At 46.9% G+C, this 21694-nt stretch overlaps 1 protein-coding gene across 1 annotated transcript in view; it reads left to right on the forward strand.

Annotated features, from left to right (window-relative positions):
• The window catches only part of LOC132346140 (chloride intracellular channel protein 6-like), a 91948-nt gene that overhangs the window by 60208 nt on the left and 10046 nt on the right, over positions 1–21694 (forward strand). Inside the window, exon 2 of the mRNA XM_059889962.1 lies at positions 20992–21162. Within this exon, the coding sequence (XP_059745945.1) occupies positions 20992–21162 (171 nt within the window). The remainder of the gene's footprint in view (positions 1–20991; positions 21163–21694) is intronic.

The following is a 21694-nucleotide window of genomic DNA, read 5'->3' on the forward strand; positions in this document are numbered from 1 at the left end:
TTCTGGACCTCCTTTCTGGAGGCTCGGGGGAGAATCCACATCTGTACTTTTTCCAGTTTCTGCAGGTCACCAGCCTTCCTGGACTTAGGGCCGCCTTCCTCTGTCTTCAAAGCCAGCAAGGTTCATCTCTCTGACCACTGTTTCCTAGTCAAGTCTTCCCTGACCACAGCTGGAAAAGGTTCTCACTTTTAAGGATGGATGTGATCAGAGTGGGCCCACCTACCTGACAGCTCAGGGTAACCTCCCCATTGCAAATTCATAACCTTGCTGCCATTCACCAGTTCAGGATGTGGACATCTTTGAGAACATCCAGCTTACTGGAGCAGCAAATGGTCTTTAAATTTGTTCTTTCACATTCCATCGTTGTCACCACAGGCCATGGCTGGGATGACTTGTGGTCAATTATAGACCTACTTGGGCTTCCCTTGTGGCTCAGTGGTAAAGAATCCGCCTGCCAATGCAAGAGACACAGGCTCAATCCCTGAACTGGGAAGATCCCCTGGAGAAGGAAATGACAACCCACTCCAGTATTCTTGCCTGGGAAATCCTGTGGACGGAGGAGCCTAGCAAACTACAGTCCATGGGGCTGCAAAAGAGTTGGACACGACTTTGTGATTAAACAACAATAACCACAACAACAGCAAAAGACCTACTTGGAAAGTCAATTGGTTATTTTCCTGCCTTTTTCTGCAATTGCCCACTGGTCCTTAACCAGTGCCTTCTTGGAATCTGACATGAGAAAGGCAAGTCTAAAAAAATCCTTTTTCTACAGTAGGCAGTGGTCATGCTTTGTGTTCAACACTTCCTGGTGTGTTTCAGTTCAGTTCAGTCAGTCGTGTCCGACTGTTTGCAACCCCATAGACCACAGCACACCAGGCCTCCCTGTCCATCACCAACTTCTGGAGTTTACCCAAACTCATGTCCATTGAGTCGGTGATGCCATCCAACCATCTCATCCTCTGTCGTCCCCTTTTCCTCCTGCCTTCAATCTTTCCCAGCACCAGGGTCTTTTCCAGTGAGTCAGTTCTATGCATCAGGGGGTCAAAATATTGGAGTTTCAATTTCAACATCAGTTCTTCCAATGAATACTCAGGACTGATCTCCTTTAGGATGGACTAGTGTGTTTATTGAAAGCTATTTATGGCCAAGAATAGGCATTTTATTTTGGCTTAAAAATCCCAGACCCAAACTTTTTTGGACATGAAACATGCTGCAGGGACGGTGATGAGCTGGATTAGAGTTGATTGGACTAGGGTCTTTCAAGGAACACCTTGGCTCTGCCTGCCCTGCTGGAAGAAGGGCTTTGCAGCACAGCTTTGCAGGACTTGACTTCTCAGTTTTCACAGGTCGATGCCAGCCCTGCATGGCTGTGTGTGTCCAAGGAAGGAGACCTCTGTCATTCATCAGGCAGAAAGACGGTTTGCACTCCACGTGTGGGGCTGGGGGCACGCAGTGTCAAACCCGTTGTCACATTGACCTCTTGCAGAAGTTTCCTAGAGAGGGAACAGTATATGTAGCACACAGCCAGAGGTTTCTCCTATACCCCAGCCCACTTGGCCACCAAAGTTGTCCCCCCAGGGCTGTCCAGTGTCCCAACACTGTTTGGCCTTTGCACTTTTCACTTGCTTCTGCTGTGTGTTTTTACATTTTTGTGTATTTACTTAACTTTTGGCTGTGCTGGGTCTTTGTTGTCACACAGGCTTTTTCTCTGGTTGTGGTCCCTGGGCTTCTCTTTGCGGTGGCTTCTCTTGTGGAGCATGGGCTCTAGGGCATGAGGGTTTCAGTAACTGTGGCCCCTAGGCTCAGCTGAGGTCCCCTCCTGGGTTCTAGAGCTCGGGCTCAGTAGTTGTGGTGCATGGGCTTAGTTGCCCTGAGGCATATGGGATCTAATTCCTGCATTGGCAGGCAGGTACCAAGAGCCACCAGGGAAGCCCTCTGCTGTGTGTTTTATGATGGGTTCCTGCAAATCACCTTACTGAAAGGAGGTGGGGTAAGATAAACTAGCAGGTAACCCAGCCAGGGCCCTAGAGGTGTTAATCCTGAGGAGGGGTCTTGCTGGAGCTGGAAAGAAAAAAGCTGGAAAGAAAGTGAAAGTGTTAGTTGCTCAGTTGTGTCCAACTCTTTACAACTCCATGGACCGTAGCCCACCAGTCTCCTCTGTCCATGGGATTCTCCAGGCAGGAATACTGGGGTGGGTTGTCATTTCCTTCTCCAGGGGATCTTGCCGACAGAGGGAGCTAGAGGCTCTCCATTTGGACATGAGCCAGTGTCCAGAATGGAATGAAGAGGATGGACTCTAGATGACTTTTGGGTTCAAGGCCTGCTGGGTGACCTTGGACAGGTTACGCTAACCTCTCTGTATCTCAGTTTTCACACCAGCAAATGGAGATAGTAATAGTGATGCATCTAATAGAGTTGCTGTCAGGATGTATTGAGTTAATATCAGTAGGGTGTTTAGAACTAGGACTTGCAGGGAGTAAAGGCTCTGTGTTAGCTGCTGTCATCATTGCAATCACCATCACCACTGTCTTATCACACCACCGTCATCACCATCAACATCGTCACAGCTATTTTGTTTGTAATGACATTGGTAAAAGACAGATTGGGAATCTGTGGAGCTCTTAGGGCCTTGGATGAACTATTTTGAGAAGAAGCCTCTACTTATATGTCTTCTTTTTTACAATGAGAGATGGGAGCTGAATTCCAAGCTGCCACTTACTAATTACACTGATCTTTTCGGCCCCAGGGGCTTCCCTGGTAACTCAGAAGGTAAATAATCTGTCTGCAATGCAATAGACCCAGGTTTGATCCCTCGGTTGGGAAGATTCCCCAGAGAAGGGAATACCAACCCACTACAGTATCTTGCCTGCAGAATCCCCTGGACAGACCAGGGGGTCACAAAGAGTCAGACACAACTGAGTGACAGACGCTTCAGCCCCAAACTCCCAGGGGAGGTGGACACTCAGGTTTGCCAGGGTGTCTTCCAGCTGCTGACTTGAGGGGGTACCTGGAAGACTTTCCTGCTTGGGACACAAGTTTTTGCTGTTCTTTTTGACCCAAAGGTCATATGGAGGATCAAAGAGAAATCGTGGCCTTTGCTGAGCTCAATTTAAGGATTTAAGGATGAGCGGGTGATGGTTTCTGGCTTCTCTGTGTGGTGCCCTTTGGTCTGGAGCATCTGTCACACCCAGAGATGGGCTATTCTGGGGTGGGTTTGCCACCTAAACTGCACCGCATGTTTAAAATGGTTTTCATTATTTTATTTCTTAGATCTCAGTGATATTCCACCCACTTCCCTCTCTTTGTGCACCTGGTGGTTATGATTGTTAATCTTAAGAAACCACTATGCAAATATACATATATCCGCACTACAGTTATTTTAAAATCTCAGTTTTTTACTGACAATACTCAAATAAGGTAGGTCATCTTATAAGAAAAAAAAAAGAAAAGAAATAAGCCCTCAATTAAGCAAGAATATTGAAACTAATTCAAGGTTTTCATCCTCTAATTTAAGAGGAAGGGACAGTACCTACTCGGTCTCACCTTTTGCTGGTGTCCACTCTCTCAGACCCCCCTCAGTTTTCTTCTTCTTTTAAGTTCTTCACTAGGTCCAAGACCTGCTGGCACATTTTTAAAAATAATTTTTTATTATTTTTGGCCCCATTGAGTGGCATGCAGGGTCTTCCTCTCTCAGCCAGGGGTTGAACCCACAACCCCTGAAGCTGAAGCACTGAGTGTTAATCACTGGACTACTAGGGAAGTTCCCCTCAGTTTTCTGAACCAAGCGCCATTAGAAGGAAATAGGAGGTTGACACATAGTAATATGTCATGCTGTGCAAAGGTGAGTCTTAGCATCCCTATGTGGGTGTGCTCTGATTTCATTTCAGTTTGCTTTTTTCCTCAATTACCTGGAACTTCAGAGGCTAAACCTGAGAGTCTGGAAGATCTTGACTGAAATGCTGAACGAACGACTCTTCCAGGGGCTGTGGTTTAACTCAGTATCTAGGGTGTCCATGATGGAGGGCAGTTTTTTCAATGATCTGTTGATTTAATTACTTTTTAGTTTTATTTCTTAAATTTTAAAAAATTAAGATATAATTGACATACATTATATAGCTTCAGGTATACAGCATCATGATACAATATTTCTGTATGTTTTGAAGTGATCACCCCAATAAGTGTAGTTAACATAAATCATTACACACAGTTACAACATTCTGTTCTTTATTGTGGTGAGAACTTTTAAGATCTACTCTCTTAACAACTTTCAGATATTCGATACAGTATCATTAACCATAATTGCCATGCTGTTCATTACATTCCCATGACTTATTTAATACATGGAAGTTTGTACCTTTCGACCTCCTTCACCCATTTCACCTCCCTCCCTCCCCATCTCTGGCAGCCACCAATCTGTTCTCTGTACCTATGAAGTTTTTCTTTTTTAGAGCCCATGTAGAAATTAGATCTTATGATGTTTGTCTTCTCGTATCTGCAAATGCCCACAAGGTCTCTCCTTTGTCTCTAATGGCAAGTGTCTCCATTGTCACTAATGGAAAGATTTCAATCTTTTTTATAGATTAATAATATTTAATTGTGTGTATATATATAGTAGTGGTGGTTTAGTCATTCAGTCGTGTCCGACTATTGTGACCCCATGGATTGTATGTAGCCCACCAGGCTCCTCTGTCCATGGGCTTTTCCAGGCAAGAATACTGGAGTGGGTTGCCATTCCCTTCTCTAGATATACACACACACCTGAAGATATATGCAGCTGTAGAAGGGAATGTATCTGGAGTCATGGGGTTGCAAAGAGTTGGACACAACTGAACACAATAGATAAATATCACATTACTTTATCCATTCATCTGCCAATGGACACTTGGTTGTCTCCATATCTTGGTTATGAACATGGGGGTGCATATATCTTTTTCTAGTTAGTGTTTCTGCACTGATCACATTCAGAGATGGGCAGTTCTTGGGAACATTTGTTATCTGCACTGCACTATTGATGTTTAACTGCTTCTCTTTCCTTAAGGTGGTCTGACACCCGGGAGGAGGAAGGTCATTTTTTTAATAGCTGACCCCGAGCTACTGAGGAGTTTGCCAGGGTTGTCTTAAATTCCCAGCTCTTTTCCCCACCCCTAATGGACTTCAATCTCTGTTCGTCTGTTCTCCCTTCCAGGAACCTGTAGTCCTGGCTCCTCAGCTTTCAAGGATCCACTACCTAATCTGATCAATGGGTTATGTTCACCTGTGCTGACGTTTTTCTGGTTCTGGAGGAGCAAAGCCCCACTTCTAGGTTATTCAGTTCAGTTGTATCTGACTCTTTGCGACCCCATGGGCTGCAGCACACTAGGCTTCCCTTCCCATCACCAACTCCCAGAGTTTGCTCAAACTCATATCCATCGAGTCAGTGATACTCTCCAACCATCTCATCTTATGTCATCCCCATCTCTTCCTTTTCCTCCTTCTAGGTTACTCGAAAGTTGTTAATATTTTTTTTTTTTTGACCCTCTCAAAAAAAAAAAAAAAAAAAAGCTGTTATCTGAGTGGTCAATACAGAGGGACCAGCCTCCCTAGCACACCTGAGACTTAGTGAGGGGCTGATGAGGGATTTCCAACTTTAAATCATCACAGTCCCAAACAAACCAGATCACCCAGCCCTTGTCCTTTTGGGTGGGAGGAGAAAGGAGCCCCAGGACAGACGGCCTGGGGAGAGAACTGGGGACGATGAGGCTGGACTTGCTGATAACCATTTCTGGGGGTGAGACTGGTTCCCCTGCATTTCAAGGAACTCCTCATGATAAGGAGCTTCCTAGAACTTCTGAGCACAGTGATCACTGGCTCCTCAACGTGAGTTTTCCTGGAATGGTTCCATAGCCTGGCTGTGTGTGGAGGATGCTGTCAGTGGCAGGTGAGAAGAACCTGTCCCAGGCACTGTCGTTAATCATTGGTTCTGCAGAGTCTGGCATGATTTTCCCTGAAAAGAATGGAACCAATAGGAAATAATCAAGAAACAGTTTGGTGCAACACCAGGCAAAGCCAAGGACTGTATGGTCAGCAGGCTTCAGAAAAGGCAAAAGCAAATGCTAACCAGAGAGTCACAGAAAAGGGTCCAGAGCTTGGGAGAACTTACCGACCTGACTTAAGTGGGAGTGAGGTGGTAGCGGGGTGGACAGGAAGGTGATGTGGGATATTGAAGGACAGCATTTAAAGGGAGTGATTGGCTCTGTGGGCCGGCATCTGTTAGACCACAGAGAGGAGGAGGGAAGAGAGGAGGAAGGTGAAGGAGGAAAGGAGGGAAGATGTAACAGATTATCGAGTGTTCCCTCATGCCCGGCACCGTCCTGTGTATTCTGTATAACATCTCATTCATTCTCACCCGACATGGAGGGGCAGGCGCAATTAACCTTCTGTTGTAAATGAGCAAAGAGCTGCACTGGGAGGTCGGGTACTCTGCCCATGTCACACACTACTGAGAGCAACATAATTGGAATCTGCACTTGGGGAACATTCCGGCAGAATGAGCTCAGACAGTGGCATTTTATCTGGGTTCGTCTTGTCCAGGATACAGGAAATATCAGAGGGGCTAGAAATCCCAGGAAGGAGAGACCCAGCTGGAGACTGCTGCAGGAATCTGGGAGGGAGGCTAGGAGACCTGGGCAAAAAGGATTTCAAAGGAAAATGTTGGGGTCCGAGTGATGTTCAGGAAAAGGGTGGTGGTGGGGGGTCTGGTTTCCATCTTGAGGGCTTGAAGAGGAGTTGGGATCATTAACTGGATCCAGTTTACAAGAACGTGAATGATCTTTATTCACCTAATCGTGTTTGGGTCTTCGGGCAGGTTGTTTATTAGTCCCCCTTTGCCTCAGTTTCTTCATCTGTGAAATGGGTGTAGAAATAAGACATCTTACAGGAGTTTGAGAGGATCTGTTGTTGTTCAGTTACTCAGTCCTGTCTGACTCTTTGTGACCTCATGGACTGCAGCATGCCAGCCTTCCCTGTCCTTCACCATCTCTTGGAATTTGCTCAAACTCATGTCCATAGAGTCAGTGATGCCATTCAAGCATCTCATCCTCTGTCATCCTCTTCTCCTTTTGCCCTCAATGTTTCCCAGCATCAGGGTCTTTTCTAATGAGTCAGCCCTTGTATCAGGTGGCCAAAGTATTGGAGCTTCAGCTTCACCATCAGTCCTTCCAATGAATAGATTTCCTTTAGCATCGACTGATTTGATCTTGCAGTCCAAGGGACTCTCAAGAGTCTTCTCCAGCACCACAGTTGGAAAGCATCAGTTTTTTGGTGCTCAGCCTTCTTTATGGTCCAACACGTACATCCATACATGACTACTGGAAAAACCATAGCTTTGACTAGATGGACCTTTGTCTGCAGAGTGACAACTCTGCTTTTTAATACGCTTGTCTAGGTTTGTCATAGCTTTTCTTCCAAGGAGCAAACATCTTCTAATTTCATGGCTGCAGTCACCACCCACAGTGATTTTAGAGCCCAAGAAAATAAAATCTGTCACTGTTTCCATTGAGAGGATTGAAGCCCATGTCTATAGTTTGCAAGGATTTAAAATCAGAATAGGGCTTTAAGAAGTGTTACGTTTTAGAGATCAACTTCAAAATTGCTGATCTGGGGGGACATTTGCTTCCAAAGGGCTTCCCCTGGTGGCTCAGATGGTAAAGTGTCTGCCTACAATGCTGGAGACCTGGGTTCAATCCCTGGGTTGGGAAGATCCCCTGGAGAAGAAATGGCAATCCATTCCAGTATTCTTGCCTGGAAAATCCCATGGACAGAGAAACCTGGTAGGCTACAGTCCATGCGGTCACAAAGAGTCAGACACAACTGAGCGGCTTTACTTACTTCAGATCAGATCAGTCACTCAGTCGTGTCCAACTCTGCGATCCCATGAATCGCAGCACGCCAGGCCTCCCTGTCCATCACCAATTCCCGGAGTTCATTCAGACTCACGTCCATCGAGTCAGTGATGCCATCCAGCCATCTCATCCTCTGTTGTCCCCTTCTCCTCTTGTCCCCAATCCCTCCCAGCATCAGAGTCTTTTCCAATGAGTCAACTCTTCGCATGAGGTGGCCAAAGTACTGGAGTTTCAGCTTTAGCATCATTCCTTCCAAAGAAATCCCAGGGCCGATGTTCTTCAGAATGGACTGGTTGGATCTCCTTGCAGTCCAAGGGACTCTCTTACTTACTTCCTTTTTGCTTCCAAAACATTCTAGTATGACAAGGAAGAGATGGGCTTCCTTGTTTCTCCTCTGCTTGGTTAAAATAGCCTTTCTCCACTTAGATCTGCAGTTTCAGCGTGTTGAATACCAAGTCCTGATGGGACAGGGATTGCCTTCTTCCCTTGTTACATGAAACTCACCCTCCCTCAGTTAAAAGTGTTAGTTGCTTAGTCGTGTCCAACTCTTTGCGACCCATGGACTGTAGCCCACCATGGTTCCTCTGTCCATGGAATTCTCCAGCAAGAATACTGGAGTGGGTTGCCATTTCCTTCTCCTGGGGATCTTCTGGACCCAGGGACTTGAACCCAGGTCTCCTGCATGGCAGGCTGATTCTTTACCCTGTGAGCCACCAGGGAAGCCTAGATGATGGTGGACAAATGACCGAGGCCTGCAGCATCATTTCTTGAAATGGAAGCAGTTGCCCTGGGTTCGTCAGCCCTGCTGTTGGTCAGGTGCCCCCAGCTCTCCAGATGCCCTTTCCTTTGGACTTTTCCCCAAGAGGCTGGGGTAACTCCCAGACATGAATGCCAGGCTGGGGCTCTGCCGTTTTGCCTCCTGGCTGAGGATCTGTTTGCTTTTGCAATTAAGAAAACGATTTCAGTTGTTAATTTTCACTTGGAATAGATATAGGAGGCGTTAGGTTTTGGGGGCACACACAAAAAATCAGTACTACTTTAAGGCCTATACAGTTTGGCATGAAAATCACACTAATTGAGCCTTGTTAAAAAGTACCCTAAATTCCCTAATTGTCTGTTCTGGGCTGTGCAGATTTAGAAGAGGAATGATGATGCTAATGACATTAATAGCCGCCTTTATTGGGTGCCCAGGAGACTCCAGTGTGTATCACCCAGAGATCCTCCGAGGCATAGGGATTCTCATCCCTGGCTTTTAAATGGAGAAAATGAGGCTTGGAGAGAACAAATGGTTTGCCCAAGGCCACTGGATTAGTAAGGAATGGGGCCCAAGTTCATACTGGCACCCCTGGCCCCACACCCATCCTCCCGGACCACGTCGCCTCCGAGAGAGGCATGTTGCTGAAAACAGAAACTTCAAGGTGTCTGGCAAACAGGAAGAATCGTATATACATTTTTTCAAACGTACAGATCATTCAAAACCAGGAAGTTTCAGATTGATTTAAATTTTGCATTTTAAGTCAAACCTCACATCCAAGAGGCTTTGGGAAGACTTTGCTGCCCAGGACTTGAGTGCTTCCTATTCTGATCCCCTCCCACTCCCCTCCCCCACCTTTTCCTTTTTTATCCCCCACCCCTCCCTCCTCACCTTTTCTTCTCTCCCACTCATGTTGAATGCCTGCTGCTCTCCTTGGGTGATCTCTTAGTCGTGAGACACTGTGAGCTTCTTTTCCTTTTTTAATTTTTATTTCCAGTACATTAAATTTACTCATACAAACATTCTAAAAATGTACAATTTTTCCTTTTTTAACAAAGTATAATAAAACATAACCCCCCAAAACAGAATACTAGATATCTAAAATTCAAAATCAAATAAGCAGAATATTTGTAATATATGTAAATATATAAATATTTACAAAACTGTGTCTTTTAGATATATAAAGTTACATGCAGTTTTGTAGAATTGACATGAAAGAATGGCTCAAAAATGGGAGAATTTTCCTCCATTCCTAAGAAGAAAATACGTCCCTTAGGAAGCTATGAAGATTCTTGAGTACACAAGGTCTTCCGTTTCAGAGGGTCATCATCCATTTCTGCCTGGAGCCATGATATTCAGGCCCTTAGTGTTTCATGCATGGAGTGTTCACTGTGGGCGTGGAACTCCGCCATGCCCTGTGGGACCCTCGGCTGAAGGAAGATGGGTCCCTGACTCCAGACACTGGCAGTGTGGATGGTTAGGGAGATCCTGGTGCTCCCACCTGCTTCCCTGGGAGCAAGAAAAGACCTAGGAGGAGCATCTCCCAGCAGGTGGACATGGTGGGTTCAAGTGGGTTCAGGTTCAGGTGGGCAGGCTGGGGTCTAGGGGTGCACTGCAGACACTGCACCCACATTTCTCTTTACCAGCGCCTCAAGGCTCATAGTAGTCACCCTCGCATCCTCCTGGGGTTGAGTTTATAGCTCCCACCTTCCAAGAGGGGTGCTCAGCCATCCCTGGTGCCAGTTATAAGACGGTGTGTGAGTGGACATGATGGGGCTCCCTGCGCAGCTCCGAGGCAGGATCTCTGCCCTTGGCCATGCAAGGCAGGTTTGATCGCGGGGCCTCAAAGCACGTGAGGCCATCGGGCTTCCTAGAGGACCCTGAAGGAGCCATGGGAGTGTGCAGGCGGGTCTTGGAGCGGAGAGTCGGCTCCCATCTGACTGGCTGCAGCCTGTTCCTCTCTGGCTGTGTTGTCTCCAGCCTTCTGTGGGGCCAGCTGCCAACAGAGGAGAGACCAGACCAGCCCTTTGACCACATTGTTCTTCTCGGGGAGCACTGTTCTTAGAGGCTGCCCATGGCCTCCCACATCAAACTGTCTTCTGACTCTTGCCTCCTCAGATTAGCAACTCTTTTTATTCTGCCTGGTGGGCTATAGTCCCCAGGGTCGCAAAGAGTGGGACATGACTGAGCAACTAAACGGCAGCAAGTCCTCCCCAGAATGATGGAAACACTGTCCATCATTACTCACTGATTTTCTCTGGATCCCTGGGATGGAGTTGACCACATTAACTGTTTGCCCTCTGGATACCTCCTGCATTTCTACAGGGACTTTCCTGCACACAAGATGAAAATTCTATTCTTGCCCGGAGAACTCCATGGACAGAGGAACCAGGTGGGCTCTACTGTCCATGGGGTCACAGAGAGTCGGACATGATCGAGCAACTAACACTTTCACTCTCGTCTCCTTGGTTGAAAGCCAGTTGTCAGATAGGCGACAGAGTACCTCCAGTTTATTGCCTCTTCCTTTATCTTCCCTCCACCCTAGAACTGTTTTGTGGTTTTTTTTAATGATTAATTTATTTTGGCTGCACTAGGTCTTCATTGCTGTGTGCAGGTTTTCTCTAGGTGCAGCGAGTGGGGCTACTCTTTGTGGTGGAGCACAGTCCTAGGCGCATGGGCTTCAGTAGCTGCAGCACCTGGGCTCAGTAGTTGTAGCACACGAGCTTAGTTGCTCTGAAGCATGTGGGATCTTCCTGGACCAGGGATCGAACCCCTGTCCCCAGCATTGGCATGTAGATTCTCATCCATTGTCCCACCAGGGAAGTCCCCCTCCCCCATTGTTTTTTCATGACCTTTACATGGAGTAAGGAAATATGCTTCCTTTGCAGAATGTGTTTACCCTTTAGGCCCTCACAGAATTTTCTAGAAAGAGGGTAGGGACCCCCAAAGGTAGGGATTCAGGTGGTGGGTGCATGACCTGTTCTGGTGGGAGGGTCATCATCCATTTGTCAGGTAGGGTTGGGGGGTGTAGTCCCTCAAAGGCCATGGGGAGTAGGAGTGACTTTAGTGGCAGGTGGGGGTGGGTGGTGCTCCTTACATGTTCCTCCAGCCCAGCCTTGGAAAGGTCGTTGGCCGGAAGCAGAAAGCGCTGAAAGGAAATTTAACAAAATGCTCCTCTGCAAATTTTCTAAATGGAGTTAAGTGTGCAAAGAGTAGGTGGGAGTAGGTTCCGGTCTGAAGACCTGCTGACCTTTGTAGTGACATTTGGACCTTTACACCTCAGGCTGTGAGGTGGGAAGTAGGCCCAGGCCAGGACTCAGCAGAATTACCAACATCCTCCAATGCTGCAGACGGGCTCCGGGGCAGACGAAATTTCTCAGAACATGTCAGAGTCACCACTGCTTTTCTTTTGAGAAGGACCATCCTAGTAAGCACTTAGAAACGTTGCATTTCGAAAGGCGGACCTATGAATCTGGCTTATTCAAGTGCTTGGGTCTTCACTGGAAACGAAAAGACACTCTGATCTCTCAAACTGCCTAATTTGATTTTATCAGAAATTTATACATACAAAAGTTTCCCCGTAGGCTGAGAACTCTGCTGAGAAAACTTAGCCCAGAATGTAATTAGCCTGAGAGAATTATCAGCATCGGAAAATAAAGCTGCATATGATAAAAGGTCCTAATTATGGCAACGGTGTCAGTTATTCACCCCTAATGCCTGTGTGTTTATCCCATCATCTCATCTGGTAATGACCGTGACCAGGGCGATACTCCCTCGGTGTTGCCCAATAATGGGCGGTGGAGATGGTGTATCTTTGCCTTTATTTTTGCTGGCACATCCTGGCATTGAAGCACATTAAAGTAATAAAATCAGGCAGCAAGGCGTCCTAGTCACACCCACCATGTTCCCGTAACCCCCCTCATTTACAACAGACCGAGACAGAAAAAAAAAAAATTTTTTTTTTTTGGGAGCAATTTAAGATTAGGCAACACTGGATATGTAAGTCCTCTTTTATGGGCAGTCGAGGCAGCTGGTTGATTCTTCTTCTAAAATGCCTAACAGCCTTCAGACCAGTGCCTCGGTCGGAACAATTCTGTTTGACGATCACATAGGTGGGAAATGTACAAAGACGGCTTCGTCACTGCCTTCTGGGCTGTGGGCGTTGTGCCTTGTGGACCATCATTCCACCTTCCAGGTCCTGTAAAGTCCCAGTTCCAATTCTGGGAAGAAACCTTTTAAGAAGGTGAAGTTTTTACCTGGCTGGATGACACAGGCCATTTTTCGGTTTTAAAAGATGAGTTGCTCCTCCCTTCCTTTTTGTTTCTCCTTAAGAAGGAGCTGCCAGGGTTCAGGAAAAGCTGAGAACAATTTCAAGGGAAAACACTGGCTTGAGTTTGAGACCATGAAAGAGACAGAGCAGTGAGGCAGAGAGACCCGTGAAGGGTAGCTGTTCTCCAGACGCCAAGGTAGAAAGTGGCGCATTCTAGGCACGGGGCTCTTGGTCAAAGTGCAACGGCTCTTGCCCCATTCAGCATAGAGTTATAAGAGGATTCCCAAGGTTAGAGACACAAGAGAGAAGGAGAAACACAATGGCCTGACTCTGCAGAACTTATCTCAGGCTTGACTGAGCTTAGTGTAACCACTATAAAAATAAGAGGTTTAGAAGCTGTGGAACAAGTCGGGACTGGCCAAAATACGTGCTTTTGTGTCCCTGAACGTTCATCTCCTCCTTCGCCCCCTTTTTTGGTGTGACTCTGCCCAAACCTGCAGTGGTTAAGACAGCACCATGATTTAGGAGGGATCCCCAGCAACAAGTCGCTCAGAGTTTTATGTAACTGAGCTCTGTGCTGATGCTCGCTTCAGGACACAGCCAAGAGGAGACTCAGTTCGGTTCAGTTCATTTGCTCAGTCGTGTCCGACTCTTTGTGACCCCATGAATTGCAGCATGCCAGGCCTCCTTGTCCATCACCAACTCCTGGAGTTTACTCAAACTCATGTCCATTGAGTTGGTGATGCCATCCAGCCATTTCATCCTCAGTTGTCCCCTTCTCCTCCTGCCCCCAATCCCTCCCAGCATCAGAGTCTTTTCCAATGAGTCAACTCTTCACATGAGGTGGCCAAAGTATTCGAGTTTCAGCTTTAGCATCATTCCTTCCAAAGAAATCCCAGGGCTGATCTCCTTCAGAATGGACTGGTTGGATCTCCTTGCAGTCCAAGGGACTCTCAAGAGTCTTCTCCAACACCACAGTTCAAAAGCATCAATTCTTTGGCACTCAGCTTTCTTCACAGTCCAACTCTCACATCCATACATGACCACTGTAAAAACCATAGCCTTGACTAGACAGATCTTTGTTGGCAAAGTAATGTCTCTGCTTCTTAATATGCTATCTAGGTTGGTCATAACTTTCCTTCCAAGGAGTAAGCGTCTTTTAATTTCATGGCAGCCTTCAAAATGGCCATGAGGCTATGGGTCCCCAGGCGGGGTGTGGCCTCAGGCAACCAGAGAGCCATCTGCAGGGGTCCTAAGTGTCCTTAATCTGTCACAGATCCCAGTCATGTCTGACTCTTTGCCACTCCAAGGACTGCAGCACGCCAGGCTTCTCTGTCCTTCACCATCTCCTGGAATTTGCTCAAACTCATGTCCAGTGAGTCGGTGATGCCATCCAATCATCTCATCCTCTGTTGTCCCTTTCTCCTCCCACCTTAAGTCTTTCCCAGCATCAGGCCCTTTTCCAATGAGTCAGTTCTTCACATCAGGTGGCCAATGTATTGCAGCTTCAGCTTCAGTATCAGTACTTCCAGTGACTGTTCAGGGTTGATCTCCTTTAGGATGGACTGATTGGATCTCCTTGCTGTCCAAGGGACTCTCAAGCATCTTCTCTAGCACTACAGTTTTAAAGCATCAATTATTCAGTGCTCAGCCTTCTTTATGGTCCAACTCTCACATCAGTGCATGACTATTGGAAATACCAGGTGGACCTGCTCATAAATGCTAGAGGGGGGAAGGGAGAACTGGAGGAGTTGGAGGGGGTGAAGCCAGTGCTCTGAGCTTAGGGGACTCTGAAGTCACTTATCTGAGTCTATTGGTGCCTCCTCATGTATATTAAATTCACCCATTATCTTGATACTTATGCAGCTGGATTTATCAGCTAGAAGTTCTTGCAAGAAAGTTGTTATCAACAGATCGTCCACTGGGGTGTGGTTCAAACCATTCTGTCTTATGCATTGACCATAACACTGGGTCTGCCTTATAACTTGTCCAAGGTAGGGCTGAAGCCCTGGACTGCCAGCATGATAGTACCTTGGGAAACTCGTTAAAAATTCAGATCTCTGGACCTCATACAAGACTCACTGAATCTGACTCTGTTTTTTAAATTAATACTTTTGCTTCTTTTTTTTTAATTGGAGTAAAACATGCCGTAAAGGAAACAAACCTTAATTAAGACTTTGTCAAAGTGAATATACCCACCATGTAGCCACCACCCAACTCAAGCTATAGAATATTTCCACCACCCTAAGGGCTTCTTCCACCCTTTCTAGACAATGCCCAGCTTCCAAAAGCAACTCCTCTTCTGATTCCCGTCACACAGTTCTCCTGTGTTTGAACTTCACCTACATTGGACTCTCCTAAAGGACTCTTTTGATTCTGGTTTCTTTCCCTCCACAGTACATGTGTGAGATCCATCCACACTGTGGTTTGTAGTAATAGCTATTTTTTTTCCTACTGTGGTATGAGTGTATGGTGTAGCTTGTGAGTGTATGGTGTAGTGTATATGGTGTAGTGTGGGGTAGTATATGAGTATGCATGCTAAGTTGCTTCAGTCATGTCTGACCCTTTGTGACCCCATTGACTGTAGCCCGCCAGGCTCTTCTGTCCATGAGATTCTCCAGGCAAGAAGACTGGAGTGGGTTGCCGTGCCCTTCTCCAGGGGATCTTCCAAACCCAGGGATCGAAGCCTCGTCTCCTAAGTCTCTTGCGTTGGCAGGTAGATTCTTCACCACTAGTGACATCTGGGAAGCCCGTATATGAGTATACTACCATTTATTTATTCGTTCTACTCTTGGTGGTGTCTGAGTTGTTTCCAGATTTTGGCTATGACACTAAAGCTGATAAGAATATTCATTTAAGTGCTTTTTGTGCCCCTAACACTCATTTCTCTTGGGAGTGGAATTGCTATGTCATAGCATAAATGCATATTTAGTTTGGGTAAATAACTGCCAAACAGTTTTCCAGAGTAGTTGCACCAATTTGCACTCTCACCAGCAGTGGTTGGGGAGTCCGCTGCTTCATGTTCCTGTCCATAGTTGACATTGTCTGAGCTTTTCATTTTAGCCATTCTGGTAGGTGTGTGGTCAAATCTATTTGTGGTTGTAACTTGCATTGCCCTGCTGGCTAATGATGTTAAGAACCCTTTCACGTGCTTGTTGGACATCTGGGCTTCGTCTTTGTGAAGAGGCTGATCTAGTCTTTTCTAAAACTGAGTTTGGGGTCTCTTATCAACTCTTCATTTGTAGGAACAGCTTGTTATGAACAGCCTCTCCAGGTGACTTAAGAACTTCATGCCAGAGAACCCCCTCTGAAGAATTTCTAAGATGTCCAATTTTCTTGAGGCATCCTCTCAACTCCTTTTGAACTGCAGATGCCATAAATGGGCTTCCTGGGCTAAAAATGGCCATTTCTGTCATCGGAGCCCAGCTGACTCCCCTGGTCTTTCCGGCAGCATTTCGTTAGCAGTATAACCTTGTTGGGTGGAGAAAGATGGGAAGAGAAAGAAGAGTTTGGGAACTGCCCCCGGAGGATGAAGTCTACGGCTCCCCTCTCTTCTCTAACATCTGCCTTTCTTTTCTCCTGGAAGCCCTGGTAGGGAGGATGTCTGCTCAGTGTACTTCTGTGCCTCTGTCTGGGGACACGTGTGTGGATGTAACCTGCTCAGGTCATCAGGGAGACATTGTTTCCACCTGTCTTCCTACCTTCCATATCAACTGTGAACAATCTGCTGTCTAAGTACAAGTGCTCCCCCATGGAGGAGGGGACCTAAACATTTTATAGTGTTCCAAGGTCCTAGGACTCATAGGAACCAGCCCTCATTCCAGAGATGGAAACAGTAGAGAATGCTGGGGATCATGTCCCGGTGGGAGAGCCTGCTGGTCTTTTTTTACAAATAATCATCCTGGCAAGAGAGGTGTGTCTCTTCTAACGAGGATCAAGAGTTGGAGGGAGGGGAAGAGTATGTCTTTCTTTTTTACCTTTAAGGGGGTTCCCTCTGGCTGCTCTTTCCCTCTGAGAATTGCTATTCAGAGGCCCCGAATGGCAGGAAGTGGTGAGGAGATAGAAGGAAGGCAGAAAGCTCAGCGAGTACGTGTGTCCTCCCTGCCCACACCCCCCACTTGGAGGCTGGGGGAAGGGACCTCAGAAGGCTACTTACAGCATCATCGCTGTTAACATACATTCACCATGATTTTGTGTGCATGCAGAGTGGAGTCTGGCATTTGTAATTGTGAGGCTGGCTCTGATAAAGATCTCCTCTTCCATTTGCAGGCTGGCTGTGATGGTGAGAGTATTAGAAATTGCCCATTTTCTTAGCGTCTCTTTATGATTCTCTGGCTAAAGGGCGTTATATTTAATGTGACAACAGGGGACTTGAAAAGGTAAGACCAGGTTTCTGCAGTAATGAAATAACTATCCCCAATTCCCTATACACACAGGCACATGGAGAGACACCCAGACAGACACATACAGACACACAGCCACAGACATACACAAAGAGATGGAGACACGCATACACACAGACATACAGACACAGTGCATACACAGACACAAACACACAGACACACACAGACACACACATACACACACTCAGAGACACAGAGAGACAGACAGCACAGAGGCACACAGACACACAGACACAGACATACAGACACAGTGCATACACAGACCCAAACACAGACACAAACACACAGACACACACAGACACACACATACACACACTCAGAGACACACAGAGGCACACAGACACACAGACACAGACATACAGACACAGTGCATACACAAACACAAACACACAGACACAAACACACAGACACACACACACAGACACACACACAGACACACACACACAGACCCACACACACAGACACACACATACACACACTCAGAGACACACAGAGACAGACAGCACAGAGGCACACAGACACACAGACACGGACATACAGACACAGGTGCATACACAGACCCAAACACAGACACAAACACACAGACACACACATACACACACATAGGCACAGAGGCACACAGACACACAGACACAGGCGTGTGTACACGCGGACACACACACACACAGATGGAGACATGCATACACACAGACATACAGACACAGGCACATACATAGACCCAAATGCAGACACAGACACACACATACACACACTCAGACAGACATGCACAGAGGCACAGAGAGACACAGACACACAGGCGCACGCACACACACACACAGATGGAGACACCCATACACATAGACATACAGACACAGGTGCATACACAGACATACACACATACACACACACAGACAGAGACACATAGAGGCAGACACGTACAGAGGCACTGAGAGACACAGACACACAGGCGCGTGTGTACACACACACACACGCATACACACAGAGATGGAGACACACACACACAGACACACAGACACAGGTGCATACATAGACCCAAACACAGACACAAACACAGACACACACACAGACACACTCAGACAGAGACACACAGAGACAGACACACACAGCAACACAGACACATAGGCATGCGCACATGCACACACACACACACAGAAATGGAGACGCTCATACACACAGACATACAAACACAAACACAGACACGCACAGACGGAGACACAGAGACAGAAACACACAGGCACACGATGCACACTCCTAGGACCCATGGGCCCTGTCCTGGGCATGTCCACCCTGGGTCAGGACCCTGGATTGGAGAGGGCATACGTGGGCCACGAAGTCATTACAGGATGGGGTCAGAGGTAACCCGGAAGGAGGAGGAGGAGGGGAACTGGGAGGAGGCTGCCCGCCCAGTGACTGGTCAGCCGTGACCCTCTGCAGAGCCTGCCTAAGCCCCGCTCCTGGCTGATAACACTGGGGAGGGTTAACTTTTCAGCCCTGTCTCCAGATAAAGGGCCACACTTTCCTTGCTAGTAGGACAGTTTGTAAACTCCCAGTTGCCTTTGAAATTCTCAAGGGTGGTTTCTCTTCCCCTGGTGTGTGTATGTGTGGATGGGTGGGGGCACGTGGTTAAGCCTTGGCAATGATCCCAACCCTGGCACTGCCCTCCCCCGCTGCCCAGGAAGCCCACGGACCTGCAGAACTTGGCTCCTGGCACCAACCCACCTTTCATGACTCTTGATGGTAAAGTCAAGACAGACGTGAATAAGATCGAGGAGTTCTTAGAGGAGAAACTGGCTCCCCCGAGGTGGGCCTCGTCAAAACCAGTGTTGGCAACTTGGTTGTCACTTTTCCCCGTTCACAGACAGTTCTAAAGCTCCAACACTGTGTGTTGGCTTTCTGTGGCCATGGCGCTTACCTCCTGAGCTGTACCTGTGGTGTGCCACAGGAAACGCAGTGAGATTAGAAGCCCTGAGTCTAGGTGGCTGGGATTTCGCTGCTCTGCACCTGCCATTTGGCAATTAGGGTTTGATGGCAGGAAGTGGGGAGGAAGTGGGCCGATGTCAAGTGGGTGGCCTGTTTCTGCTGGCCTGTTGGGAGCATATGTTACACACAGCATTGCAGCAGGGTGGGCCTTAAGGGAACCCTCTAGTTCATCATCTTTATTTCAGGAGGAAGAGAACAAAGACCAGCAAGGCTAGGGGGCCCTCCGTCCCAGGAAGAAAACGGTCCATCCAGTGCTTTACTCCTGGATGGTATTGCTCCCAACTTTCAAGATGGAAAGATTAGGAAAACATTTAAGGAGCAGTTTTCATTTTTATATCTGCTCAGAGAAAGTCATTTCTTCCCTTCTCGCTTTGTATTCTCCCAACTCAAACATTGCTGATCTGTGATACTCTCGCTTTGAACTTTTCAAGGTACCTAAGCTGGGGACCCAACACCCTGAATCTAACTCTGCCAGAAATGACGTGTTTGCCAAGTTCTCAGCATTTATAAAAAACACCAAGAAGGATGCAAACGAGAGAGTCCCTCCCATCTTCCTGTTTTCTCCATGGACCTCCATTCCGCCTCTGGTGTGGCTTCTTATGAGATGTGGGGAATTCTGCCTCACTGCACAGTGGGGAGGGACCTGTGTATAGAAATAAGGAAAAAGTACCTCCCACTCTGAGCCTGCACATGGGTTTCAGGGACTGAGTGCTTTTCTAGAGATTGTCCAGAAAAGGACATTTTTAGGAGAAAATCATCACCACCAGTGATTCCTCTCCCATGGAATTCAGGGTGAATGAACCTTCTGTTGGTGCTTCCTTCATTATGTGATTTTCACAAAGATTTTTTTTTAATTTTTAATTAAAAAAATTTTTTGGTTACATTGTGTGGCATGTGGGATCTAAGTTCCCTGACTCTGAATTGGAAATGCAAAGCCTTTTTTAGTTTATTTATTTTTAGTGGAATATAATTGCTTTACCATATTGTGTTGGTTTTTGCCATACATCAACATGAATCAGCCATAGGTTACACCCGACCCTCCCTCTTGAGCCTCCCTCCCACCTCCCACCCCATCCCACCTGGAAAGCACAAGTCTTAACCATTCAGTTCGGTTCAGTCACTCAGTCACATCTGACTCTTTGCGACCCCATGGGCTGCAGCACGCCAGGCCTCCCTGTCCACCACCAACTCCTGAGTTTACCCAAACTCATGTCCATTGAGTCAGTGATGCCCACCATGAAAGTTTCTCCATATGGATTTTTGAATAAATGAATGAGTTCTAGAAGCAGCAGTGTTGTGTAGACCGTAGAATTCTTTTCCAAGGAGAAGTGAATCTTTTATTTAGATCTCATAAACCCACCTGTCTCCTTCCTGACTCTCTTAACACTCACTGGCCAAGTCTCAGGAGGGAAGGGACAAATTCCCCTTTTTTTTTTTTTTTTTGATATCTAGAGAGAGGAGGGCAGGAGGAGAAGGGGATGACAGAGGATGAGATGATTGGATGGCATCATCGACCCAATGGACATGAGTTTGAGCAAGTTCTGGGAGATGGGGAAGGACAGGGAAGCCTGGTGTGCTGCCGTCCACGGGGTCATAAAGAGTCAGACACAACTGAGCGACTGAACAGTAACAAAGACAGAGGAGACGTGGACTTCCATGGCTCATCTTCGTTGTTTTCTGCTTTCCCATTTTAGTTTATGAAAGGAACCTGTTAAAGGCCTGAAGAAGCTGGATAGCTATCTGAACAGCCCCCTGCCGGATGAGGTAGATGCCCACAGCACCGAGGAAGCTGCTGTTTCTGGAAGGAAGTTCCTGGATGGCAATGAGCTCACGCTGGCTGACTGCAATCTCTTACCCAAGCTCCACATTATTAAGGTTTGTCCTTCCTTGTACCTCAGGTGCTGAATACATGAATGGGGCTTTGTTTCATTTTGTTTTGACTTGTGTTTTTTTTTTTTTTTTCCAAGACAATCTAAAACAGGGTTTCTTGAATTTAAAAGTCTAGCTCATTTCTGTTTGCGGCAGCCAAGCCCCAAGTTTGAGATCTGTGGGTGCTATTCTCAGATGTTCCTTGGAGGTTCTCATAAAGTATATGAGAGCTTGGCTCCCATCCCTCCATCCTCACAGCTTCTCTTTTCCAGTCTTAACTGCCACAGCCTAAAGACAAGCTATGTGAAAGCAACTTGAGGGAATACATTGATTATAGCTGGTGTTTCACACTCCAGGCTGGGAGATGGTGTTTGGAATCTGCGAGGATTAAAATGTGAACTTGGGAAATTCCCTGGTGGTGGTCCCGTGGTTGGGACTCAGCGCTTTTGCTGGGGTGGCCTGGGTTCAATCCCTGGGTGGGCAACCAAGATCCTGCAAGCTGAGCAGTGCAGTCCAAAAACAAAAACAACAACCAGAA

This window comes from Bos taurus, chromosome 1, assembly GCF_002263795.3.
Source record: "Bos taurus isolate L1 Dominette 01449 registration number 42190680 breed Hereford chromosome 1, ARS-UCD2.0, whole genome shotgun sequence".
Classification (NCBI taxonomy): domain Eukaryota; kingdom Metazoa; phylum Chordata; class Mammalia; order Artiodactyla; family Bovidae; genus Bos; species Bos taurus.